Source organism: Tenrec ecaudatus, chromosome 3 (genome assembly GCF_050624435.1).
Source record: "Tenrec ecaudatus isolate mTenEca1 chromosome 3, mTenEca1.hap1, whole genome shotgun sequence".
NCBI lineage: Eukaryota > Metazoa > Chordata > Mammalia > Afrosoricida > Tenrecidae > Tenrec > Tenrec ecaudatus.
In genome coordinates, this window is record NC_134532.1 from 168,377,284 (window position 1) to 168,404,925 (window position 27,642).

The 27,642-nt window shown below is 38.5% G+C and overlaps 1 protein-coding gene across 10 annotated transcripts in view; it reads left to right on the top strand.

Annotated features, from left to right (window-relative positions):
- The window catches only part of CLOCK (clock circadian regulator), a 103,645-nt gene that overhangs the window by 37,822 nt on the left and 38,181 nt on the right, over positions 1 to 27,642 (top strand). For 8 of the 10 annotated variants that reach the window (XM_075544293.1, XM_075544294.1, XM_075544297.1 and 5 more), the window contains 7 exons: positions 2,527 to 2,615; positions 4,673 to 4,741; positions 9,564 to 9,653; positions 11,549 to 11,608; positions 14,185 to 14,333; positions 16,848 to 16,939; positions 25,538 to 25,627. In XM_075544293.1, the coding sequence (XP_075400408.1) occupies positions 9,607 to 9,653; positions 11,549 to 11,608; positions 14,185 to 14,333; positions 16,848 to 16,939; positions 25,538 to 25,627 (438 nt within the window). In that variant the 5' untranslated portion in view covers positions 2,527 to 2,615; positions 4,673 to 4,741; positions 9,564 to 9,606. Of the gene's footprint in view, positions 1 to 2,526; positions 2,616 to 4,672; positions 4,742 to 9,563; positions 9,654 to 11,548; positions 11,609 to 14,184; positions 14,334 to 16,847; positions 16,940 to 25,537; positions 25,628 to 27,642 lie in introns of those variants that run through there. The other 2 variants (XM_075544296.1, XM_075544298.1) reach the window with 2 other exon arrangements.

Consider the following 27,642-nt stretch of genomic DNA (forward strand, 5'->3'; position numbering starts at 1 on the left):
AGTATACATCCTCCTCTCTAACAGGATTTGTAAGGTAGAATTCGGATCATGATAGTGGGGGGAAGGAAGCATTAAAGAACTAGAGGAAAGTTGTATGTTTCATTGTTGCTACACTGGATTGTCCCCTCCCTGCAACCCTTCTGTAGGGGGATGTCCAGTTGCCTACAGATGGGCTTTAGGTCCCCACTCCCCCTCATTCACAGTGATATGATTTTTTTCTTCTTTGATGCCTGATACCTGGTCCCATCAACATCTCATGAACAGACTGGTGTGCTTCTTCCATGTGGGCTTTGTTGCTTCTGAGTTAGATGTCACTAGTTTATCTTCAAGCATTTAAGACCTCAGACACTATATCTTTTGATAGCTGGGCACCATCAGCTTTCTTCACTGCATTTGCTTATGCACCCGCTTTGTCTTTAGCAATCATGTCAAGAAGGTGAGCATCATGGAATGGCAGTTTAATAGAACAAAGTGTTCTTGCATTTAGGGAGTACTTGAGTGGAGGCCCAATGTCCATCTGCTACCTTCATACTAAACCTATAAATACATGCACATAGATCTATTTCCCCATCATCATATATAAATATATTTACATATATACTTGCCTGTATTTAGACCTCTATCAATGCCCTTTGCCGCCGCTAGCAATCATTTTTATACTGACTAGGCATTTACTTTTCTCATAGCACAGTTACACGTTTTGCTTATTTTTGGCTTGGGTTTTAGCCTTTTACTGATTAACTTTGAAAGAAAAGCCCCTGTATACAAAAGATAGTAACTTTTTGTCATGTTACAAATGTTTACATTTTATTTGTAAAAAGGGAGTCATCATTTGTGCTTACTCTGTTAAATAATAGCTATCACCACATATTATCTCCTTTATGGAAATCATGGCATCTGTATTAAGGGCTACTATAATAAAAGGCCCTACAAGTGTAACGTATCTAAGAGGAATTACTACTTTGAGCCGAATGGAGGGTGAGCATGACAGTGGGACAGGAGGAAGCTGAAAGGAAATAGAGGAAAGAACTAGGACGCAAAAGCTCTCTATAGAGGTATAGCTGTAGACATGTATATATGTAAATATATTAATTTATGATGATAGAGATAGAGGTCAGTGTACATATATTTATGTTAAGAATTAAGATAGCAGACAGACTTTGGGCCTCTTTTCAGGCCTCCCTAAACACAAGAACACTTTGTTCTAATAACCCAGCATTCTTTGATACTCACCTACCTGACACAATTGCTGAAGACAAAATGGATGCATAAGAAATGTGGTGAAGAAAACTGATGATGCCCCGTTGTCAAAAAATGTAACATCTAGGGTCTAAAAGGCTTAAACTTAAACAAGTGACCATCCAGCATGAAAAAGATACACACCAGCCTGTTTGATCATGAAGTGTTGATGGGATCAGGTATCAAAATATCCAAAACAAACAAATAAATGCAAACAAGAGGGGTCAGAGTGGAAACCCAAAGCCCATCTGTAGATAATTCGACACACACGCCCCGCCCCCCGCCCCCCCCCCCCACACAGAAGGGATGATTCAACCAGGGCGCAGTATAGCACCAACGAAACACATCATTCCTCTAGTTCCTGAGTACTTCCCCCTCCCCCGCCCTACCATGACCCAGTTCTACCTCACAAATCCATCTAGACCAGAGTACACATGTTGGTACAGCTAAGAACTCTTGACACATGGAATTTAGGACAGATAGACTCCTCGGGGACAGTAGTGGGAATAGCGATATCATGAGGGTCAGGAGATTGGAGGATGTGGGGGGAGCCCTCACATGGTTGGATATATAGACTCCCCCAGCCCCCAGAAATGTGGGTGAAGGGAGACAGTGAACAGTATTAGATAAGAAATAACAATAATAATACATAATTCAAGGATTTTCATGGGTGGGAGAGTAGGGGAAGGAGGGGAAAAAAGAGGAGCTGATACGAAGGGCTGAAGTAGTAGAACATGTTTTGGAAATGACAGCATAATATGTACAAGTGTGCTTAATACACTTGAATGATAGATTGTTATAAGATATGTAAGAGTCCCCCCCCCAGTAAAATGATTAATAATAAAAAATGCCTTAAGAAATTCTGTGCTGTTAATTAACTTCATTAATTTCTTAATTGCGTATTATTTCAGCACTTAAAATTCATTTTGATCTTAAATACACGTTGAGCTGAAAAATCTAATTACCATCCTTTAGTCTAATACATTGTGCCTTTTCCTTACTTTATAAAAATGCACATTGAAAGCAATCAAGTCTGCCCTAAGCTTATATTTGCTTTAAACTTTTCAAATAAAAATATATTTTATGACTTAACATTGTAAAAGTGTTTAATGAATTCAAAGTGCTACCAACTTACAATTCTAGTTTTATTTTTTATTATTCAATTACTTTGTTTTCTATGAGGAACAATTTATAAATATTAAATTTATGTATACATGACATAAGTCTAAATTTTATGGTAAGCTTCTATATAAGTTGAATAAATGTAACCTCTTTTTATTTCAATAGAATTCTGAGACTGATGGTTCGCCACATAGAAGAATACATTGAACCTAGAGTTTTTTGAAGAATCAGTTCAAAGATTCAAAATAGAAAAGGTAAAGAAAGAGTTACATTATAAGAAACCATGAAATGGCATTTTTCCAGAAAAAATGTAGAAAAGACTTAACTGTTTTTCTACACTACTTTGAGGAACATTTTGATTTTAATGTTTTCTTTTATGTCAATTTATGAATTTGATTTGTTTATTGTATAGCAGCCATCTGTCTTTCAGGTACTATTTTAGATCCTGGGAATACAGTGCTGAACAAGACAGAAGCCTCCCAGTTCTCTTAAAGAGTGCCGTCCAGAGGGAGGAAAGACAAATAAGAAACAAATGAGAAATGTGTGGTTAGTACTGTGCAGGCAATTAAATAGGTGATGCAATAAAAACTGGTGGCTGCTTGTAGCAGGTTGAAAGAGGGCCTCATCCAAGAGGCAGTGCAGGTCAGATCCACATGACAACAAGGAGGAGCTGTGAGAGAAGTGCATTATGGGCCGTGGAAACAAGCATGCCCATGGATGCTCAAGGAAGCGAGGGCAGGTACGGCTGGAGTCTATTAAGTAATGGAAAGAGTAAATCAGGTTGAAGAGAAAACAGAGAAGCAATTTATTGAAGAGAATTAGGAGTTCTGTGTTGGCTATATGATATTTTAGACACCTAACTTTATATGTAGAAATGCTTAGTCAGTTGGATATATAGGACTTGCGTGGAGAATCTGGATTTTGGAGCTGTGGACATATAGAGGTACTAGGAATCTTTTGTCCACATGAAATATCTAGGAAGTTTGATAGATTCATAAGAAGAGGTCCAGGATTTCACCCTGAAACTCCTCAACCTAAATCGGAGAAGCACGAACAGCCAGTGAGATGGATGGAAAAGCAAGAAAGTGTTCTTCCCCAGAAGTGAAGAAACATATTTAAGAATGCAGATGTGACCAGCTGTGCCACAGTCTGCTAAGAGGTTTTAAAAAGGTGAAGGCATTGACTAGATTCAGCAAAATGTATTAATTGATCTCAGAGGAGTGGTTTGGAAGAAAGCCTGATTAAGATGATGAAGAGAGTACCCCTATTAAAAGATGGCAAACAGAATGCAATTTAATTCCATTTCCTCTTGCAAATGAATTAAAACTAAAGTGAAAGTTTTTACAGAAGATATAATGGCACAACAGCAAAGAATGGGAGAGGAAACAGTAGCAATGAAATTGTGGAACCTGATTTGTGGATTGTAGTATACTAGCCCAGCTGCAGGAAAGCTAAGAAACAAACATTTTTTGTGTGGCAAAGAACCTCTAAAATGTTTGGAAATTAAAACATCCTTTACTTATGGAAATCGGAATGGAGATGAGGCTGAAGGTCAGATGATTCAAGAGGTGATTGTACTCCATAGGTCCTTGTCCTGATTTTGGAAACCCTGGCAATATCCTCTTCCTAATTCCAGCACAAGACTGGAGATTTGATTTCTAAAGATGATCAAATAGAGGGGTACTTAGTGACAAAGTCTGGTACTAGAACCCAGGCTACCTTTTTTTAAAAACAAGAAAGAAAAAAAACTTTACAGGTAAGAGTTTAGAGGATTCTTTCCTGGGAATTATAATCAGTATTATTTATTAAACCAAAAAAATCTGAAGATGTGACATTGAACATTCCTCAAAGGAATTTTCAAACCTTATGTCCCTCCTGTAAAGTTACAGTCAACAAACTTAGCACACTGTCCCGCTAGTGACCTTTCTAATGCCCCACCCATCAATATGACAGTGGTCAAAGATCACAAGGCGTGAGGGAAGCCTTTGATGTGAGAGACAAGACCAAACAGAGAAAATACCAAACACTGGAAATTAAGAATAGATAGGCAGGTAAAAATTCTAACAAATACTTTCAGAAAGTTAAAATATTGTATCCATATGTATGTATGGATTGTGATATGAGTTGTACGAGCCCCCAATAAAATTATTTTTAAAAATAAATAGTTAAGAGATGAAGTGATGAGAAATAGGAGGGGAGCGGGAAAGAACAATAGAGTAACTGTTAGTGTCTCCTGTAGTCCCAAAATCCAGAAAACAAAGCCCAAACCAATGTCATCAAATTGATCCTAACTCTTTGCATCCCTGTATAGGGCTTCTACGGGGATCCATCTTTATAGGAACAGAGCCAGCAGTTGCATATTTCTCCCAAGGAGCAGCAGGTGGGTTTGAACCACTGACTATGCAATGATCAGCTCAAGGACTCCCCTACAGCACAACCAGGACTCCTTATTCAAAAAAATAAGAGCTGTAGTGAAAGTAAATTGGAGATTCTAGAAAAATGAATTGGTTCAAGAAAATTCCTCTGAATTACAGAGTGCACATTTTCAGGTAGAAAGAGCCCATTGAGTGGCCAGTACAGACATGAAAGTAAACCTGCAGCAGGGCACACCACTGTTAAGTTGTAAAATGTAGCAGAGCTTTCAGAGTGAAAAAAATAATTGGGTGCAAATACAGGATCAGAAATCAAAATGACGCTGAATTTCTTGATACCACACTGCAAACTAGAAAACAGTGGAACTTTCCATTTTTGAAGGAAAAGTGTTTTCCAGTCTTGGTATTCAGTATCCAACTAAAGCGTTGGTTAAGAATAAACTAATGACAGTTTCCGGAAGAAAGATGAGGCTTTCTAATCCCATAAGAGTCAGTCTTGGAAACCACAGGGACAGTTTCTCTCTGTTCTATAGGGTTGCTATGACTTAGAATCAACTTGAGGTAATGAGTTTGTTTTTTGTTTGTTCATTTGCATGACAATTTCCAATTTGGCCACCTCAAAAAATTGTATACCTTCTATGTCCTCCATTTTTTGGAAAGTATTGTAGGAGGTAAAAAGCCAAAACTGTTCCCACTGAGTCAATTCTGACTCATAGCAACCCCAGAAGTTCACTGTACCCCTATATGATTTTCTAGGCTGTAAGCTTTACAAAGGGCAGATTGGCCGCATCTTTTTTCCCAGAGAGGCTGGTGAGTTTAAACTGCTAGCCTGTGGGTTAGCAGCCCAATGCTTAGAGCCATAATAATAGTAGCCTTTAAAAATATAACCACCTAATCGAAATTATATTTGGAATTTGGAAAGCTCTGTATGGCAAGGATGGAAAATTGGAAGTAAGATACCCGAGATAGGGAAGTAAGATACCCAAAGAGACAGATTGAAGTGCTTAGCAGGGACAAATGGGAGTCAGAGCATTTCTAAAATTTTTAACAAGTTTTATAAAACTGTTTGAACTATTTAAACTTCATACATGTGTAGACTGCTGAAACCATACTTAAAAGTTTGAGTCAATAGAAAGGACGCTGCAGCAGCAGTTATATCCAACTAATAAGCAGTTGTTACATAAAAAGGAGCTGGAAAATAGGACTGTACTTGAAGAGGGTTGACACATACGAAGGAGTTTAGGGAGAATCTGTCTAGCACCTGCTTTCAGGTACTCAGTCAGGCCCACTTTAGTTGTTTGTTTCCATTTTACATATGACTCCCCTGCGGGTTTCTGAGACTGACTTTTTACAGGAGAAAAAGCCCAGTCTTTCTCCCAAGAAGTTGCTGGTGGCTTCAAACTGCCAACCATGCGGATCGTAGCCCCAAAGGTAACCACTATGCCACTGGGCTCCTTAGCACCACACAAGGACTCCAGAAGATGCTTTCCTTGAGTATTGTGCTCTTTTAAAGCACTATCTTTGTGCTCAATTTAAAAATTGCAACTCAATAGGTTAGATGAAAAGCTTATGAAGCAGTGAGTTTATGTTAATGGTAGGGGAATCATTTGGAAATGGTTACCAAGAAAACTGACCCAAGTATGTAACCAATGTCAGAGTTGTACATAGAGAAATTACTGAATTCGTTTGTTTTGTTGTGTATTTTCACATGTCTTCATATGTATGCATATATGTACTTATACATGTACCACATACATATACATATGTATGCCTTCAAGTAGAACTGCCTCTGGATTTCCAAGGCTGTAAATCTTTGCAAAAGCAGAAAGCCTCCTCTTTCTCCCATTGTGCAGCTATTGTATTTGAACTGCTGACCTCAAGGTAAGCAGCCCAATACATAACCTACCAAGGCCACCCAAGTCTCTTTAATTGGTTTGGAAAGAAGATACAGTCATGTTCATTAATTGGATAATGAATACTTTTTGGAAGAATATTGTGATAATTTTAATTAGCCTAGTGAAGAATGCTGTTGAGACTTTGTCTCACGTACTTTGGACATGGTATCTAGAGGAACCAGTCCCCGGAAAATTACTTCATGCTTGTTAAGTAGGGGCAGTGAGAAAGAAGACGACCCTTAACAAGGTGGGACCTTTAACAAGGTGGATTGACAGAGTGGCTGTAGTAATGGGCTCCAATGTAGCATCAGTTGTGAGGAGCGTAGGGGACGAGGCAGTGCCTCGTCCCATTGTCCCCATGGTCAGTGAGTTGGAACTGGTTCAGTGCCTCTGAACAGTATCTTCTAATCCATTTTGGATTTACTCTTCTTAGAGTCAGCTACACCCTCATACAGTTTTTCAAAATGTTTGAAATCAACTTGTGTCTTACTAAAGGCTCTAAATCCACTCCAGTTGTACCTTTCCTCCTTTTGAACCAATCAGATCAATATTTTGATCCGAGGGGTAAGAACTCTAGAGGGTTTTTTTGTTTTACATGGAATAATTTTTATTACATTTTATTTTTTTTTCTTAAACCCAGACCACTTGAGTCTATTTTCCCTAGTTCGCTTTATTTCTACCTTTTGCTAATTAAATTAGCATTTATTGGGTGCTCGTAAGTCAACTTAACTTTAAACTCTTAAAATCTTAATACTGTAGCTAGTCCTTTTAATTTTCACCTTTGCCTCATCCACGCAGTTTTCTTTAGAACTCCTGACCTTTCTCACATGGGCAAATTTATCAAGCACTCTTGTTCTCGTCTGCTCAGGCTGTTAGAATCCACTGCGACTAACACACCTTTAATCTTCTCTTAGGCGTTAGTCTGAGTCTTGGGAAACAAATCCAGAGACATTCATATGTGTATAAGAAAGAGCTTTATATCAAAGAGTAATTGTGCATTAAGAAAACATTCCAGCCCAGTCCAGATCAAGTCCATAAGTCCAATATTAGCCCCTATGGCCAATACCAGTGTATAAATTACTCCTTGGACTCATGCAACACATGCAGTGACGCTGAATGCAGGAAGATCACAGTCCAGTGGGTAGAAAGTTGTAAGGATCCAGTGGTGGTGGAAGACTATCAGCACTGGCGTGGGTCTCCACGTGGCTTCTCCAGCTCCAGGGCTCTGACTTCATCAGCATGCTCCATGTGTCTTATCAGCAGGAAGACAAAGCAAAGAGAGGACGATAGGAGTACCCAAAATCCTCAGGAGCAGATCATGCCCACACAGAGGCCTGACTGGCTATGACCTGATTGACAGGCTAGATTCCACTCCTTTGCTCAAATTGACGGGAGATTATGTAATTGCCACAGTTTACATTATTTTCTAAGTTTTAGATTGAAAGATAGTAAAGAATTTCTTTTGCCTCAAGACTTTAGGATACTTAGCAGAATTAAATTTTTTTCAATATTTAATCCAGGATAATACGGCATATCATGCACATATTAAACCAGCCTTACTCTTTGGTGGCTTAGTGGTAACATGTTGGGCTGCTACTGGCAAGGTCAGCAGTCCAAAACTACCAGCCGCTCCTCAGAGGCCTCCAGGGCAGTTCTACCCTGTTCTGTAGGGTCACTGACTCAATGACAGTGAGCTGAGTGATATCGAACAGAGACACAACTTTTAGGCTTCTGATTTCGTTTTAATGCAGTTAAGTACTTCGTGTGAGTATAAGGCTCTTTATGATAAGGTCTTCTCTACTTTTTCTTACCACCATCTCTGCTTCTCCTCCTCTCACTTTATGGTCCAATGACTGATATGTTAAACTATGGCTTGCATATATTTTCCTCTAAATGAAGTACTCAACCACTTGATTCTCTCAAATATGATGCTCTGTCATCTCATGAAAGTCTGTGCCATTTCCAAGGCTTAGAATCCTTTCAGTTATTACCTCTTCCTGTCTGCTAATCTAATGCATCTCCAATGAAATGTTCATATGCCTCATATGGGGATCTTGCTAAAATGTAAATTCTGGTGAAGTTGGGCTATGGTGGGGCACAGAATCTATCTTTACAAGTTTTTAGATGATGCTAATTCTGCAGGTCTTTGGACCATAGTTTCCGCAGCAAGGCTCCCATGCACACACATTGTTAGCAAGATTCTGTCCTCCCATTCTCATGGGTGCCCTTAATCGTAACTTGCCCACTGTTGCTATTGTACACGGAATACTTCATTATGCCTCTTAACATTATTTAGCTAGCTTTCTCCCTTCTCAATTGCAGAGTTGTACCCACAGAGACCTTCTCTTTCATCGTTGTATTCCCAAATCCTAACACACTGTCTAGCAGAATATAGACTTTCAGCAAACATTTGTTGGCTAGATGACACCTGCTGATTAGACCATGTTGTTAGAGCCGATGTAGTGGTTAAAATGCCTGGCTGCTAACCTAAATGTTAGGAGTTCAATCCTCCCACCTGCTTCACTAAAGAAAAATTTGGCAGTCTGCTTCTGCAAAGATTTACAGCCTGGAAAACCCCCTGGGGAAGTTGTTCTCTGCCCTAGAAGGTGGAAGTGAGTCTAAATTGACTCAATAATAGGCTTAATCATAATGTATATAGTAGATATTAAGAGGTTTTTATCTTGTTTTGTTTTTTATGCTTTCCCATTTTGATTATCTTGAATTACTGACCTGGATCCTTTTTCTCCTATGAGGGGGGATCCTCAGTGTGGGATAGCAAAAGGTATTTGCTTGTATATTTCAGCCTTTTGTATAAAGGACAACTAAAAAAATTTTGAAGTCTGTGATGACATATAGTATTTCTCAAAGTCACTTTATTTGAAGAAGTCAATTGTTTTAGAGAATTAATGGCTAATTATTTTTCTTTTCACCTAAGGAGAAGTACAAATGTCTACCACAAGACGAAAACGTAATATGTTATGTTGTTTACCGTAAGCTGTAGTAAAATGAGCTCGATTGTTGACAGGTAAGTTTCTAGAAACTCACTTTTAATTATTTACAGCTATTTTAAAATTCACCAGTAGAATAATGGTCTCAATCAAAAGCTGGAAGAATGTTTATAGACATAATGACTTTTAGCCTCATTTTCTGTATTAGACTGTATTGTACATGCAGTGCATCATTGTTACATAGAGCCACATTCTAAACTGGCTGTGTGCTCTAATTTTGTGTGGTTTGGTCAGAACTCTGAAGAGCAAACACTGACTATTCCAAATGCTTTCTGGGAATTTCCTCTATCTTGATACCCTAACATAGCATTTGTAATGGATAAGAGTTACTACAGTTAACGTTTCATTCCTTAAAATCTTAATCATGAAGAAAGGGTAGATATCTGTATTTCTTTTATTTGAAAACCAATTTTTTATTCTTTTGTTAATATCGCCCGAAATTGGGATGCATCCTACAACTAGTTTATCTTGGTAGTTTGTTTCTTTCTTGGTGATATATAAAATAATGGTGAATATATACCTCACTAAAGGAGCTTGGTGGCCTGGTAGGTTACATGTTGGACTGTGAAACACAAGATCAGCAGTTCAAACCCACCAGCTGCTATTTAGGAGAAAACCCCATAAAGATTTATAGCCTTGGAGACTGACAGGGGCTGTTCCACCCGGTCTTATAGGGTTGCTATGAATCGGAATCGCTTTAATGGCAGTGAGTATGGTTTTAGTTTTGTTTGTTAATATATGTAATGAACATATCAAATATAAGACTTGATAAAATACAGTGATATTTTACAGCACCTACCCTTTAAAAAGTATTAAGCAGTATGCTTTTTTTATGCTACTTGATTTAACCTTACAATTTCATGAGTTTTACAGATGAGGAAACTATAGATCAGAGAAGTTAAATCATTTGTTTAAGGTCACACAACTAATAAATGATAAGGATAACTTTTGACCTGTCTGTGTGATTCCTCTATAGGGGCATTCTTAGGAGTTTTGCTGCTGCTGTTTATACAGAAGTAAATATTGACATCTCTAAGCAGCTCTTGTTCTTTCTCTAATAGTTAAACAGTAAAGATATGTACTCTACTAGATTCTTAGACCTGCCTGGACCACTGCCCATAGCTTTGGACTCTGCAATAGCTGTTGATTTCATTTGTGAAATGAGTTCTTTGTCTAGATCTTCCCATGGCCAGCCATTTATATTTCAGCTCAGATGTCTCAGCTTCATCAAGCCCTTCCTTGAGTCTCAGTAACATTACCCTCTCTTTAAAATAAGATGGAGCACACATTTTACTTTTGTTTTTTCTTTCTTTTCACTAGAAAATAGCTGCCGGGAACAGGGACAAAGGCCTTGTCCACTGCTCTGTAACCGTATCTAGAACAGAGCCCGCCCGGCACATGGGTTCTGATAAATATTTGTCCAACAAATTAGCAAATAAATGTAAATATAAGTTAGTGTGCCAGATATATGTGCTGCCGATGGTCAAAATTCATGATTTTATCAAGTAGATGTCTTAGTAAATATGCTTTTAAAACTATGCTATTAGAATAAAAATAATTTCAAATGTTATATATAATGGCAAATACACTGACTCTATAGTTTATCACTTTATTTAAACTTTGAAACTAGATACTTAACCTATGATTACAATAAATTTTTACCTGGGAAACTGTTTTACACATAATAGAACTGAGTAAATATGTTAAAAATTCATATATACAAATAAACTCGTATGACTAAACATAGCTAAATTTTGATCTATTTTTTATTAGCAGACAAGTTAGTTTGATGTGACTGTGTTTGAATCAGCGCAGTAGGATAACCTTACAGAAATCCTAGGCTATTCATAGATCATGTTAGCATTGCTGCTGTTTGCACCTACATTCTCAGTCACTTGTTTTTCTCTTTTAGAGATGACAGTAGTATTTTTGATGGATTGGTGGAAGAAGATGACAAGGACAAGGCAAAAAGGTAGTTCTACTTCAGATGGAAAATAGTAAAATAAATGGGTAACAAATGCATGTAATAGTAAATAGTAAATCAGTCATTCACAACTGCCCTTAAGAATTCCAATATATTACTGAGAGGGGAGTGATGCTAAAGGGGAGACTTTGTCAGGGAACCCAGGAAGAAATTGTATGTTTGGGGGAGGGGCGGGGGCGTGCCCTGGAGCTGGTCGTGATTACACAGCTCCTTTTGGAGCCGGATCAACCATGGGGGAGGGGATGCTCCCAGATGGATGTGGTGGTGATTGTACAATCCCCCCTTGATATGTTTGAATGATTGAAACTATTCAGTTCTAGGATATGTAAATTATGTGCCAATAAAACTTGAAAAGAATTATGTTTGGAAACTGATTATGGAAGTGATGTTACTATTCTGCTTGATGGGATTGAACGATGCAGTGACATGACATTTGTGTTAATGCCCAAGGACAATAAATAACACCCACTCCACCCCCGCAAAAAATAAACAAACAAAACAATCCAGGAATAGGTTTGGGGCTTACACTAAATCCTACCTGCAACTGAAGAACAGTTAGCTCTTCTTTCATGGCCCTCAGGAAGAGAACACTGAAGAGACAGGTGCTGTAGCAAAATGTGGGGAAGAAATAAGATGGCGCCCAGCTATTAGATCAAATAGTATCTGGGGTCTTCAAGGCTTGTCTCCAAACAAGCAGCCATCTAAGTGAGATGTCAACTCAGTTCATATGGAAAAGGCACACCATTATCAGTCACGAAGATTGTGAAGACCTACTCCCTTCAGAGTCAAAGAAGGGAGTATTATCTGAGCTTCAAATGTGAGAATCTGGTTTGCAGAAGGCTATGGATGAACGTGGAGACCCAAGATCCATCTGTGGGACTACATAGGAAATAAACTTCCACGAACTCCCTTTGACCACAATTGAGGGATATGAGGGAAGCAGTTACTGAACAGAGTGCATTAGAGAGGGGAGTAGAGAAGATCCAAGGCATAGATCTGACTTGAGCAGTTAAAACTTGTCAGCAGATCCCCCTAGCATGCATGTTGGACCTGATTTGCTTTAAAAAATAATTTGTATTTCTATTGTTTTGTTTGGCTTTTGTTTGTACATATTAGGAGGTATCTCAGAAAAGTTAGGTCACTGGGGCCCATCCTCTTGAAGTTGTGTTATTGCTTTTCATTTTATCGGTATATGAAACTCAGGATTGATGAACCTATAGAGGGAGCAAGTAGAATAAGGGATTTGGGGTTGGCAGGTGCCAGTACAGTGGTGGTGGTGGTGGTGGAGGAGGGAAGGGGAGACAGTGTCATGGAGTCCATGTGGAAAAGAAATGAAATGTTTGAAAACTGGTAGCAAATGTGTACAGTTCTGGACAGGATGAAGTTTGGAATATGATATGATATGTATTCCCAATTAATAATAAAGAATTCCCATATATTAAGGTAGAAAGCACTTGGAATATCAGTATACAGTTCATAAATTAAAATTATCTTCTAACCTTTTGTAAATGTATGTTATGCTATATTTAAACAAAAATTGAATTATAAATCTGGCTTTGCAGAGTAGGTAATTAGAAGTGTTGGAAAATTATCAGTGGACTTATAAATAATTGTACTCATTTAAGTCTCAAGAGTTTTCAGTATAAATGTCTGTTTACAGATTACTGCTTCATATTACATAAGACGAGGAGGGAGAGCAAGAGGATTGCAGAGAAGCTTATAGCCAAAAATAATGAACCAGAGCTGTACTGAAATTTATCCAAAATAGAGCTGATAAATGACTACATTTTATAAAAATCAATTAGCAAAACAGTTCAGCAAAGAATTAAAAATGTTTGTTTATTCTGTGCTTTTCCTAAGTTGCTTCCATACAATAGCAGTGATTGTGCACTTAGGACATATTATCTTGAGTCCTTCCTATTTATTAAGTGATGTGCTTGTCCGTGCCTTGATGAAGAATGTGAAGCTCTGTTCTCATGGAGTCCATTGCTTGGTTGAGAGACAGACGCAGACAAGTGGGTTCAGCTTTGTGTTAGAGGCTGGATGTAGGCGTCCAGTGGCAGAAAGGGGGAGAATGTGTGGGTAAGGTTGGGCACAAGGAAGGTTTCAATTTTAGATTTCTATTTATGACTTAAAGTTATATTGGTTGGATGTTACTTAATAATTTGTATCTTCACAAACAGTACCAGTAATACAATAATCTTTTTTGGAAAGTGTAATCCTTGATAAATTCTAGATTAAATAGAATTTGAGATTTGAATGCAGTTTGTCCTCCCATTTTCATAAAAACATGTATGCCCAAATGCTTATATAAAATTTTCTTTCATGATAAATTGAGTTGAAACACTAGTACCCAAATTAAAGTTACATTGTTTTTAATTTAAGAAAAAAATATTAGCAGTTCTACTCTTGCCTTAAAGGGTGGCTATGAATGGGAACCAACAGCACACAACATGTTGATACAGTTGCATGCTGTGTGGTCATGTTCAAAGTGAGCACTGTATAACTTATTTTTGTAACTAAATGAAGTTTTAAAATTGCTTTTAAATTTCTCATGTCATCAGAGTGTCAAGAAACAAGTCTGAAAAGAAGCGTAGAGATCAATTTAATGTTCTCATTAAAGAACTGGGATCCATGCTTCCTGGTAATGCTAGAAAGATGGACAAATCTACTGTTTTACAGAAGAGCATTGATTTTTTACGAAAACATAAAGGTAAAGTTTTACTTTGTAATTTTTAAAAAAATATGTAACAATCTTTCTCTTAAAGAGGAACCTTGGCCTAGTGCAGTGGTTCTCAACCTGTGGGTCGCGACCCCTTTGGGGGTTGACCGTCCCTTTCACGGGAGTCACCTGATTCATAATGGTAGCAAAATTACAATTGTGAAGTAGCAACGAAAATAATTTTATGGTTGGGGAGTCACCACAACATGAGGAACTGTATGAAAGGGTGGCGGCATTAGGAAGGTTGAGAACCAGCGGCCTCGAGGTTACGTGTTGGGTTGCTAATTGCAAGGCTAGAAGTTCGAAACCACCTGCTGCACCACGAGGTAAAGAGGAGGCTTTCTACTCTTGTAAAAGAGTTTCAGTCTCCAACCTGCCTTGTATTGGATGGCAACAGTTTGGTGTTTTTGTTTGTTGTTTTTGGTCCCTTAGAGCATAAGGAGGTAGTACCTCAGGTACTTATGAATGTTTCCTTAGCTTAGATAGGAGAGAAAACCTTTGTTTTTTCTCATTGAAATTTTCAAACATGTTCTTTCTTTCAAACATTTACTTAGTGCTAACTGTATCCTGCTGGCCCCTCATATAACTCAAGCTGGGGGACAAACATAGCACCTAATTACTGTACAAATAATTGTGCTTGTGAACTGCAGACGTGCTGCAAAACGCAGAGGAAAGAACGTATCCAGGAAGCCTTCAAGATAGTTGCTTTCTTCCTTGCCTTTCTTTCATATTAAGTAAGGAGAATTGCATTTTATGCAGAGGAAAATAGTATATGCAAACACAGAGGAGCAGCAAGAGCTTGTCCCTCAACCCACACAGACCTGGAACACAGTTTCTCTCAAGAAGTTACAGGTGTGAAAGAAATTCAAGAAGCAGACCACGAAGGCCTTCATTAAAAAGAGGAGTTGGCTGGTTTATTTGCTTCAGTGTGTTTCTAAGAAGTAAACACTTGTTATTTGTTAACTTAAAGAAAATCATCTTGACAGTCATAAAAATACAGTTTATCATAGAGTATGGATTTTGGTATCCTTCAGTTGTCAAACTGTTGACTCTTCTCTACGTGTGTCAGCATTTCTTCTCTGTTTATTGCCACCCTTATTGTTTACATTGTACTTCTACAAATAGAATAGGATTTTCTCTAGCCTCATTGCCGCTTTAGGTTGTACACTCTGAAATCAGTCCCTTATCATATGTTAAATGAATTGAAATTAGATGCATGTATTTCCCCCGACAGTAGATTAATTTTGACATGAAGTAGATCAGCTTTCTAAAATTGAATATGTATTTCTCATAAGAATAAAATCTGCCTTAAATTGAAAAGAAATTCTTGTGTACTTATTACTCTAAAATAGGCATGAGATGCACTAAACATGATGGGATTAACTTGTGGGTTTAAATCCTCTATATATCAATATAATTGATTGATATCATTCCTGCTGGGGAGCAGGGTGCCATGACACAGTCGATGGCTCTGTTTCTAAATTACTCTGCATATTCCATTGTAGGCATTTTTAACATGCCAAGGTTTAGGTGCCAGTTTAATATGCTATATTTATTTATCTATCTGGTAGTTTTTTTAAAGCCCATAATTTTGACTGCAAAGTATGTTTTACAGATGTATTATGTACAATATAGAACTTTTATCATTTTCATTCTGCCTTGTTTTAACATCTTTGCATTTTAAAATGGAAAAAACAAATGTTACCTAAACTGGTCAGGTTCCATTAACTATGATTAGCTTTCTCAAAGCTAATAAAGTGTATAGCAAAATAAAATAGTAGTAATTGTATTAAATTGTGTGCCCAAAGATCTCCAAATTCTTAGTATCACTAAGAACATAATGCAAAGAGGATCCTAAGCAAAAATCACTGTACAAACCGAACTCACTGCCATATACCCAATTCCAACCCCTGCGGGTTTCAGAGACTAACTCGTTACAGGAGTAGAAAGCCTCATCTCTCCAGCAGATCAGCTGGTGTTTAGAACTGCGGTTAGCGGCTTAGCTGATGTTGGCCTATTCCAGCTCTTGTCTGTATCTCCACCGTTAAGTTATTGGACAGTTGAATGGCAAGAAAAGAAGAGGGAGTAATAATTATTTCATGATGCTTCGAGAAAATTTGATCTAATTAGTCTTGTTCTTTAGTATATGTGCCGCCGAAGCAAGCACAATTAGTCTTGTTCTTAATGGTAGTAATAGATGACTTGTAATGTTTGGTTGCTGTGGGAAGCAAGAAGACATCTCAGCAACACAGGCTATCAAAGCTCCCCAGAGAAAAACAAAGGCTAACATTCCCAAGAGATTAAGCTCAATAAGCTAATTTACCCTAGTAACTCAAATATTTCATTGTACTAGGATCTGAACCTTCTACGTCTTAGAATCCTAAATGTTAAAGCCTATAATCTCATCTATAATTAGGGTGGGTACAGAGGAGGCCATTTGTAGGACTGTGGTGCTCCCCATGGTGGTTACGGACGCCACTAATGTGTCCCATCATTTGTTCACAGAAATCACGGCACAGTCAGATGCGAGTGAAATTCCACAGGACTGGAAACCTACATTCCTTAGTAATGAAGAGTTTACACAGTTAATGCTAGAGGTACGTCCAGATTTCATTTTAAAATAATTTTCCTCAAAATCAAAACTTCATGGATGGCTGCTTTTAATTAGGTTTTTTTTTTAAAACAATTTATTGGGGCTTATACAATTCTTATCACAGTTCATACATATACATACATCAATTGTATAAAGCACATCCGCACAGTCCTTGCCCTAATCATTTTTTTCTCTTTTCTTCTTTTACATTTTATTAGGGACTCATACAACTCTTAGCTTTTAATTAGGTTTTAGCAATACTATTTTAATATTGAAAAGGCTCATTGCAATGTGAAATTTCAAGATAGATCTAATGTAAACTATGTCTTCAATTAAATTTAATGGCAGCAAGTATTATAAGCAAATGATACTGTATAGTAAATTAATAATGCTAAGTTTTCAGTACTGAGTTTTTGAGAGGATTAATAAAAATCAAAAGCTTTTAACTAACAAGTTCTTAACCTGAGATGATTATGGCAACATGCAACAAAGAATTAATGTGTTATTCATCACTTAGTAAATGCATTCTATTAATAGGTTATTTTTTAACAGGACATTAAAATTCGCCTTAAAAATCACACAAAGTAATAAATGTATTTTTTTCAAATATAAAAAAGTGAAATATAATTTGAAAAGCAATTCTTACTTGAAGTAGATATTTATAAATGGAATGTCTTCACAACTGTCCTCTCTAACAAAATTATTTTGAAAACACTTGTGTTTAATTATAAGAATTAATACCAAACTAATTCCAAGAGATTGAAAAGCCCAATTCTTGCAAGATGAAAGTGTGCTCCATTGTTCCCCCACTTCTCCCTCGAGTATATTCCCTCATGTTTCTGGGTTCTGTGAATCACTGCAGTGTCCCACAAAACTCACCGGCAGTTCAAGGAAGTGCCTTTCAGTCCAAAGTCCGAAGGTCAGGCAAGGGTCGGCCAGATGCTGAGGCCAGAGGATGTGCTCCACTCCTGGCATTCGCCAGCGATGAGCTCACTTCCCCCACCCCACAGTGGATTCATTTTATACACAGCAGGATGGAATTGCAGGGAAACCTCTTCGCAATTACTGACAGGTGAATCTTCTCAGTATCTTCCCCACCTTCTTACCAGACCCACGCAAGGAAAAGTCGTTTTGTAGGAGTTGAGCACATGGTGCAGTTACATTTCATTAAATGTGATCATCTGCTCTCAACCTCTGGACTGCATTTTATTTATGCATATATAACCTGGGGGCTCTGGCAGGATGTTTCCAGGGGGCATGACCTCCTACAAATCTTAATCAGCCAGGCCTTTTCCCAGGCCACTCCGGAGAGTTTTCTTTCTTCTCTCATCTGCAGTAGGTAATTCCTTGCATCCACTGTAAGTAACGGTAACAAAGATAACCATTAAACAAAGCATGTGGTCCGAATCACACCCGCTCCTAAGGTCAGAACTCAGTCTCATGCCATTTCCTGTTTGTTAGCAGTAATGCCCCAAATGAGACATCAACCACAGGTGAATTGAACCCAGAAGTACTATATATCACATAAGGGATTATGGCTGGAAGGGTTATATTAATTGAGTGCAATGCAACTTGACAACATTTTTGCTTACAGTTGCAGAACATAGCATCTATTACAAACAATTAGCAAATTCACAAAAATGTTACCCCTCTCATACCTGTTAATTTTATTTTTCTACATTTCATTCTTTTCTATATGGAGTAACATAAGTACCTGCATCCATGCACACAGAGTGCGCAGAATTAATACCAATTACATAAAAACTAATGATAAATAGGAAGCAGTGATGTCACATTATTTTGAGGTCTTAGAGAAAGAAAATATTCCCATAACAGGAAGTAGACAGGAAATACAGGGAAACAACTGAGGTGGCAATGGGTTGTGAAGCAGTTTGCTAGCCTCTTCGCCTATATTAGTGGGGCCTTTAATTTTAGACCTTAACCATTTCTCTGCATCATGTATATGTATGTAATGGCCACGTCTCAGGTATCTTTTTAATATTAACTAATGTATGAATCCAGATAGACTATTTTGCAAATAATGAACTAATTTTTAATTTAGATGGAATAGTAAATGCTGGATTCACTCGTCTTTATTTTTTAAAGCTAATGTTACCACTTGAAAATATGTTAGAATATGAATATATTGTAAAAATTTAAATCTATGGCTCAAATATGAAAAAAACTGAGCACTTTTCTCACACATGAACTCATTGAATCCTCAACAGTTTTCTGAAGTAAGCACCATGATTGTCTGTATATTACTTACAGGTGAGCAAACTGAGTGAGAGAAAAGGAGAGTATGAAACTTGCCTAAAGTAACACAGCGAAGCATAGCACGGTGCTCAGCCAGGGTTCATTGTAAGCGAATTGGCCTCTGAGCCCGAGCTCTCGGCTGCCATGCACACCCCTCTCCTGAAACTGCTTTAGTGAAAGCTAGCTAAGTAACCAGCAGTTCTTCAGATTTGTAGAAGCCTATTTTATAAATAGTTAGCAGTTTTTCAAGTAGTAGTTTCACAGACAAAATGATCTATTTTGGCATTTTATGAAAGTATGATCAAGCTTACAACAGAGAAGAGAAATAGCTCCTTTAATTATTCTCAAATTTTTATTTTATGATTATCTTCTCAGTACATTGTTAATAAGTTCTTCTATGTACTTTGCTATGTGTGAAAAATTTCTCATGAATTCAGTAATTGGTATAATAGCTACTCTTATTTGTTGATAACCTACCTGAAGGAAATTACTTGTTCACTAGTAAGATAAACAGACAAGTATTGTCTTGAAATTTTTCTTGGCAATGGACAGATCATTTTGTTGTTGAGAATATACCAAGGTTTTGAACTAATTCCTAAGAACCACCTAGTGATCTTGTTACAATGTAGATTGATTTATTCTGTCTGTGGTGGAAAGGCAGCGGGTTTGAATGCTCAGTAATGTAAACGAGCAAAGATAAATCATTTATTTCTTCAGGTGCAATTCAGTACCAGTGATGACATTCTCTGAATTGTTCAGCCATTCTCACTCTGGGGCCCTGACTTATTTCTCTCTCAGATGGTTCCTGTCTAATCTTTGAAGTTGATGCCATATACATTGTTTTTAAAAGAACATAATGCTCAAGACAGACCTTTTAAAACTAGTTCAGTTAAACTGTTTTTTGGTCCTAAGAAGACCATAAGGCATATGTTTGGCTTAAATTGTAAAAATTATCTCAGTACAATAGGGGGTTCATCTAGCTCCTGTGGTTGTATTTCATGAGAATTTGACATTCTGTTCTACTTTTCCCCGTCTTTGACCAGGATTCTTATGCAGAATATTTGATTAAAATGTTTAGTGATAGTAGCTGGCCACCACCCACTTCTAGTTTCCTGCAAAAGAGGCAGTTCATGGCAGCAATCAGCCACACACTCCATATCCTCTTCCTCATCCTGACTCTTCTTGTTTGGCTCCAGGCAAATAGAGACTTAATTGTCATGTCTTCGATGGTTGTTGCACACTTTTAGGACCCCAGGTACTAAGCAGTGAAGTCAATAGAGGCAGTACACAAATTTGTTAGTAGGCCAATTAACTGATGCCTGTGAAGTTCTGGACTGTTGATAAGCAGTCTCACTGGGTTATTGTTTGTTTTTGTTTTTGACGGTTTTTTGGTAAATATATCTAACCTTGCAGTTTGTGCAAATTTGGCTTTTTACGGGTGTAAATTTACTGAGTGGAGGCCCGCTGGTGTAGTGGAGTTGTGTGTTGAATTGCTAACCACAGGGTCAGCAGTTTCAGCGTACCAGCAATTCCATGGGAGAAAAAGACTAGGCTTCCTACTCCCACAGTTTCAGTCTTGGAAACCCGCAGTTCTAGTGTTGCCTGCAGGGCCACTAGGAGTTGGAATTGACTTGATGGCACTCAGGAGGTGGGGAAGCGTATTGACATGAGTTACAGTGATCAGCATGCAACGTACTCTTCACCTGTGTGATTTTTCTATGGCTGTTAACCACTTCCCTATTGCCCCTGGTAACCACTGACCAATTTGACCTCTCTGCATTTGCTTTCCGTTGTATTTTTATGTACAATAGATCTACAACTTTTATCCTTCTGTGACTGACTGATTTCACTTGGCATAATGCCTTCAGATTCCAGTCATAGTATAGCCTTGTGGCAAATGTATACATTTGTGTCAAAGAAAAAATTCTAGATGTTGTAACATTTACTTACAGCATAAAGCAGAGAAACCTTTTTTAATCTTAAAATTTGAAAATATAAATTAATGTTCTTACAATTATTCTCTCAACTTTTAGGATCACATTCCTGAAAAATAGATCTACTCACTTTTAATATGTGACCTGTATATTGTACATTTAGTGAGTATTTTACTGCAGTTGATATCTAAAATTAATATTATCAAGATGGAAGATATATATGAATGTGTGTGTATTGCAACCTGGGTCCAAATGTTTGCTCAAATCTGATTTGACATGCCTAAAGTCTTTTTTTTTTAATCTTTTTATTGGGGCTCATGAGGCTATTATCACAGTCTGTACATACATCAGTTGAGCAAAGCACCCTTATACATTCGTTGCACTCGTCATTCTCATAATTCACCTTCCACTTGGGTTCCTTGAATCAGCTCGGTTTCCCTTTTTTCCCCCGTCCCCCTCCCTCCCCAATCCCACCCCTGGTCCCTTGATAGTTTGTAAATAATTATTATATCTTATCTTACACTCCCCGGCGTCTCCCTCACCCACCTCCCCATTGCCCATCTCCCAGAGAGGAGGTTACACATAGATCTCCAAGATCGGTTCTCCCTTTCTACACCCCCTTCCCTCCTGGTGTCGCCACTCCCACCGCTGGTGTTGAGGGGTTCGTCTGTCGTAGATTCCCTGTGCCTCCAGATCCCCACTGCACCGCTGTACATCCTCTGGTATAACCAGGTCCGCAAGGCAAGGTAGAATTGGGGTCATGATGATTGGGAGGGGAGGAAGCGTTCAGGAACTAGAGGAAGGTTTTTAGTTTCATTGTTGCTACACTGAACCCTGAGTGACCAATCTCCTCCACACTACCCCTCTGGAAGGTGTGTCCAGCTGTCTACAGATGGGCATTGGGTCCCCATCACGCACTCCCCCTCTTTCATGGTGATGTGATTCTCACCACCACCCCACCTTTGTTGTTGGAGACCTGGTCTCCTCTGCCCTTCACGGTCACCTATGTTGGTGTGCTGCTTCCGTGTGGGCTTGGTTGCTTCTGGGCTAGATGGCCGCTTGTTTGCTTTCAAGCCTTTAAGTCCCCAGACGCTATATCTCTCAGTAGCCGGGCACCATCAGCCTTCTTCACCACACTTGCTTATGCACACTTTCGTCTTCAGCGATTATGTGAGGAAGGTGATCACACAATGATTGTTTTTGTTCCTTTGTGTCTGCTACATGGTCCATTCAACACCTTGTGTTCGCTTAGGCCGTGTGCTTCTTCTCTGTGGGCTTTGTTGCTTCTGAGCTAGATGGCCGCTTATTTGCCTTCAAACCTTTAAGACCCCAGATGCTACATCTTTTTTGATAGCTGGGCACCATCAGCTTTCTTCACCACGTTTGCTTACACACACGTCTGTCTTCAGTGATCATGTCGGGAAGATGGGTATCCTGCAATGACTGTTGCTAAATGTATTGATTGACTATAGAATAATTGAATTCAAAATTGAAATAGAATATTTTGCTTTGAATGATGTTAATTGACTAGAATATAACCTAATTGTGTTACGATTGACTTTCTCTCAAAATTCATTGCCATCGACTGGATATCAACTCATAGTGACCCTGTGAGACAGGGTAGAATTGCCCCTGTGGGTTTCTGAAACTGTAACTCTTTACAGAGTAGAAAGCCCCATCTTCCTCTGGAGGAGCAGCTGGTGGTTTCAAACTGTTGTTCTTCTGGATCACAGCCCAATTCATAACCATTTTGCCACCAGGGCTCCTTACTGTTGGCTAGTCATGTTTAATCATTGCATTTCAGATGCAGGCTGTATCTTGGAATGCTAGAGCTGCTAGTAGAAGAGGTTAAATCATTCCGTTTAGCCTCTTCGTTTTACAGATGAAGTCAGAAAAGTTCCTATTGCACAAGACCAGATAACACTTTATTGGAAGAACTGGGATAAAGACTTTAAAATGCACTTATAATGAATATGTTGACTCCACAGTCACCATTGCTGCCTCTTCCTCCTTTGTTGTCTCTGTTTTACCTGAAACAACCCTAGCGTGCTGGAGAATAGGCCAGGAAATCAGCTTAGCCTGATCAAATCTGTGTGTGAAGCCACCTGTTTGTGTGAGCCAATGTAGAAGTCTGCAGGTCTTTTCTCCTGGCTGCTGGCAGGTGTGGTCCAGTAATGTAGGAGGGAAAAGCTAGTGCCCTGTCAGCCACAAGGAGGTACTATTCTTGTCCTTAGAACCTCCTCTTCAGTTTTCTCTAGACAAAATGCTAAGCAGACACTGGAGTCCTTTGTTTTATGGGAAATCAGGTAGATATCAAATATGGAGGTCAGCAGTTTTAATGGATGAAGCATACACAATGTGGAGAAGATAGAGTCTTAGAATGCGGAGTTCTTTTCTGTTTTGCTTTGTTAACCTCTCTTTCTTGGCAAGGCATGTTCTCTGTGCCTCGTCCCTGTGTGAAATGCTGCTGGAGGCTTTTTCTGTTTAGTCTTTGCCTGCTCTAAAAGGTCAGTCTCTGGTTCGAGCAGTGGGATAGAATTGTAAATTATTTTGGTTTATTTTCTGTACAGAAGATGGCATATAGATACCCTGTGTAAATGTAGATTATCATAGTAGTGATTAATTTGATCCTAAAGCTGACACTATTTTTTTTACTAACAAGTTTTAAAAATAATTTTGAGCTTGCTCAAAATATAAGATATTTACTCTTCTCTGGACATTTGCGAAGAATAGGTTTGTCTGAGCCCTTCTAGAAGGTAGACCTGTATCCAAGTAAAGACTTTCTCAGGGGTAAATCTGTCTCCTAATAGAAGAAGTTGGGGAGGGTGGGGTGCATTTTTCCATAGTCCACTGTGTGAACCATACACATGATGCTAGGCGCTTCCAAAGATGAGAGTCTAGCCTCACACAGCCTACTTAGCACAGAGAAAATGTTGAGTAAGAGATGCCTAGCCCCTCGTGGAAGTAGCTCTCCTTTGAGAGCAAGAAAATAACTGTCATAATAGGCCAAACCATTTTACAGTTTATTTTCTGTGTGTTCTCTATCTCTAACAACTTCTCCACTGAGTCTTCTTATCCCTTTGCTTGAAAATATGTTCGTTTTTCTTATTTAAAAGCATAACAAGTCTTCCCTGATAATTGATTCCCCCTTCAAAATAACTGCCTTTTCTTCTAAAGTTAATGACAGTGGGGATTATTATAGCCTTTTGATTCTGATCACTCATTTCTAAGCTACTTTAGAATAGTCTAAATATTCTAAATGCCCCAAACACAGGCCGTTGCACTTACCTCCCTCACGAAATGACTCTTTTGAAAGTAGCCTAGTCATTTCTAGTTTTCTCATATCCTGTCGTGTTTTCTTTCCTTTTACATTGAGCCATCATCTCTCTTCCTCGCCTCACTTGCCTTGTCATTCTGTCTTCCAGTGACTTTGACACAATGTACTCTGTTTTTCATTCTGGCTTTTTCTCCCTACTACTTCCCTTGTGTAGATAATCCCCACAAACAACCCCCAAGGCTTTGTCTTTAGCATGCATCTTCATTTACAGATTTCATTTCTTCAGTTACTACTGTGGGTCTACGATTTTCAAATGTAATATGTAAAGTACCAGTCTGATTAATTACTAAGTCTTGTATCTCTCCTCTGACTTCTTTCCTGACCATTAACCTCATGTTTCTCAGTATTTGCCTAAGTTAACTTAATCCTTTCTACTCTGTTCTTACTTGTTTTGTTCAAATCTTCCTTAATTTCCCCAGTTATTCCAAAAGCCAGTTTTCCTTCTCAATCCAACTTTGAACTACTGGACTGCTTTTGTTGAAGCACAACCCTGCTCTAAAACCTTCTCTTGACTTCCTGTTGTAAAGAGACCAAGGTCCCGATGTCATCGCTCAAAATGCCTTTCAGGATCTGACCCACAGTCTAGTTTTCCAGCTTGATTTCCTACCATTTGCTTTCACTTTATCCCAGATGTATATTTCTCTCCACTCAGTGAAAGCTCTTGGTTAATATATTGAAAGTTTATCATAGGTTTTGTGTGTGTGCCTTTGTAATTTGAAGATGGTAGCATCCTGAAATAAGTCATTATGTATATACAGGGGCCTTGAGAAAGTTTATGGACAAATGGAATGAAAAGGTAATGGAATTTTCCCACAAACTTTTGAAGCCCCCTCGTATGATTTCTTTTAGAAACTGGGCAATAGATTGCTGTATAGTACTCTTTTTTTCCAGAAATATTTTAAATGCACAAAAATGTATAATAAGGATTTTTAAAGGGGAAATTAGCATCTGGATGGTACTCTGGTTATTTTTAATTGAGTTATATCAAATGCCCTGTCATTTAGTTGAGAATTTTTTTTCTATCATATGAATTTTTTTAAATTTCCATTTAACTGACCATTATGTTTAATTTCAGGCTCTTGATGGTTTTTTTTTAGCAATCATGACAGATGGAAGCATAATCTATGTGTCTGAGAGTGTAACTTCATTACTTGAACATTTACCAGTAAGTATAAAAATTCTCTGATCTCTGTATGTTCTGCCTATCTCAAAATGGGTAAAGGCTAGGAAGTGGCATTCCAGACCGGTGCTGGGAAGAGAGCTATCTGGGCTCCTTATCTTTTCTCCGTCAGTCATGACTCCTGGTTGTCAGTATCTTTTAACATTTGGCCACCACTGTCTCTAACCTCTGTTTACCCTGCTGCTTTACTCTGATGCTGTGCTCTCAGTGGTTCCATTTTAATCAGCCTGATGAAGCTCTTGCAAAGCCACTAAGAATAACTAAATTTCTGCCCAGTTACTTATTGTCATATGGGATCAGCAGAAATAATTTTCCCAAAAGAATTACTTTAAAAATGAGTACAGAAATTTTATACACTGTTAATGCAATGATGGCCACATTCACTGCAGGATGATATGAAGGGAAATGTAGAGAATTAGAAAAGAAATGTACTTGTGTGTTTACTCATGTATTCAGCGTGTTTGTGGAACGGGTGCTCTGCCAGGCCCTGTGTGTGGTGCTCAGTGTCCTCCCCTCCCTGGGTGGCCCAGTGGGTGATGCATTAGACGGCTTTCCACCAGGTAGAGACCCACGGGGCAGTTCTACTCCGTCCTGCAGGGTGTCTCCGCTCAGAGTCTGCGGGGACTCCATGCAGGGAGTGTCGGGTTTTGTGTGGTTCTTATCTCTCAAATGGGGTTTTTGGTGGAAATAGTCTAAACGCTCAGCCCTTCAAAGGATGTAGCAATGCAAAGTACACTGCTTTGGAAGAGTGTAAAAACTCCGCCTTCTCCCTCTGATTACTCTGCTGCTTCCTACAGTATAAAGAGAATGCACTTCACATTTAGAAGGCCAGACCCTTTCTTAACTGAAAACTAGGCGGTAAGTCATTTGCAAAGTTGTGAGGGTGAGGAGAGATCACAGAGAAAATTGTTTGTCCTCACTACTTGCCTAGGGATGTAAATCAAGACACCTTGTATGAAAACAATAAAAATTTATAATTTATCAAGGGGTCACAAGGGTGGGAGAGCGTGGGGGGAGAGAAGGCAAAAAGGGGAGCTGATACCAAGGGCTTAAATAGGAAGTAAATGTTTAGAAAATGATGATGGCAACATATGTACAAATACACTTGGCACAACTGATGTATGCAATGTTGTAAGAGCTGTAAGAGCCTCAATAAAATGATCTTTTAATTTAAAAATTACCTTATGAAAGCTCAGGTTTTATTTTCAAATTATTATGTGACATTAATCTTGACTCTTTTCAGCATTGTTTTTATTTTGGAATACTGCATGTGGTAAGCATTCAAAATATTTTAGGAGATTTAAAAAGTTTGTGGGAAAATCTCATTGTTTCATTCCGATTTTTTACCAATTTTTGAAGCCTCCTCATACTTGTTCAATGAGGAGTGAGTAATAACTTTAAATATGACGTTGTCATGTCTAGTAAATGAAATAATAGGTGATGAGGCCATTTGCAAAATATTTTGAGAATAATGAATGAGATTCTAGTGACGTGAGAGTTAACTGGCTTAGGCAGAGAATAGGACGGGCCATTTATCTGAATGCTGTGGGTATCCACCCTGTCCATTATTTTACCTCTCTTGTTTCTAATATTCACTATGTTGGCTGCACAAAACTCAAACAAAATCCATAACTAAAGGGCTTATTAAGGAACTTAGTAAGTTGTAAAGCCAGTGAGAAATGCTCAGGGTTCAGTGTTTTATCAGGACATGCCTGGTAAGTCTGCTAACAAATACCCAAAGGGCATACCACTCTGCTATAAGCTTCGACCCAAAGACATTCAGTTTATGCCTAAGCTGGGTGGATAGTAAACCCAGCTCCCTGAATTAAGTTCCCAGAGGCACCGCACTCTTGAAAGCCTCAGCCTGAACGAAGGCACTCAGCTCCACTTCTGTGTGGGTCAGCAAGTCACTTTTCCCAATGAAGTGCGCAGAAGCACCCCACTCCACAAGCAAGCCTCCTTGTGTGAAAGCCCTCATCTTTACTTGCTCCGTGGGTTGG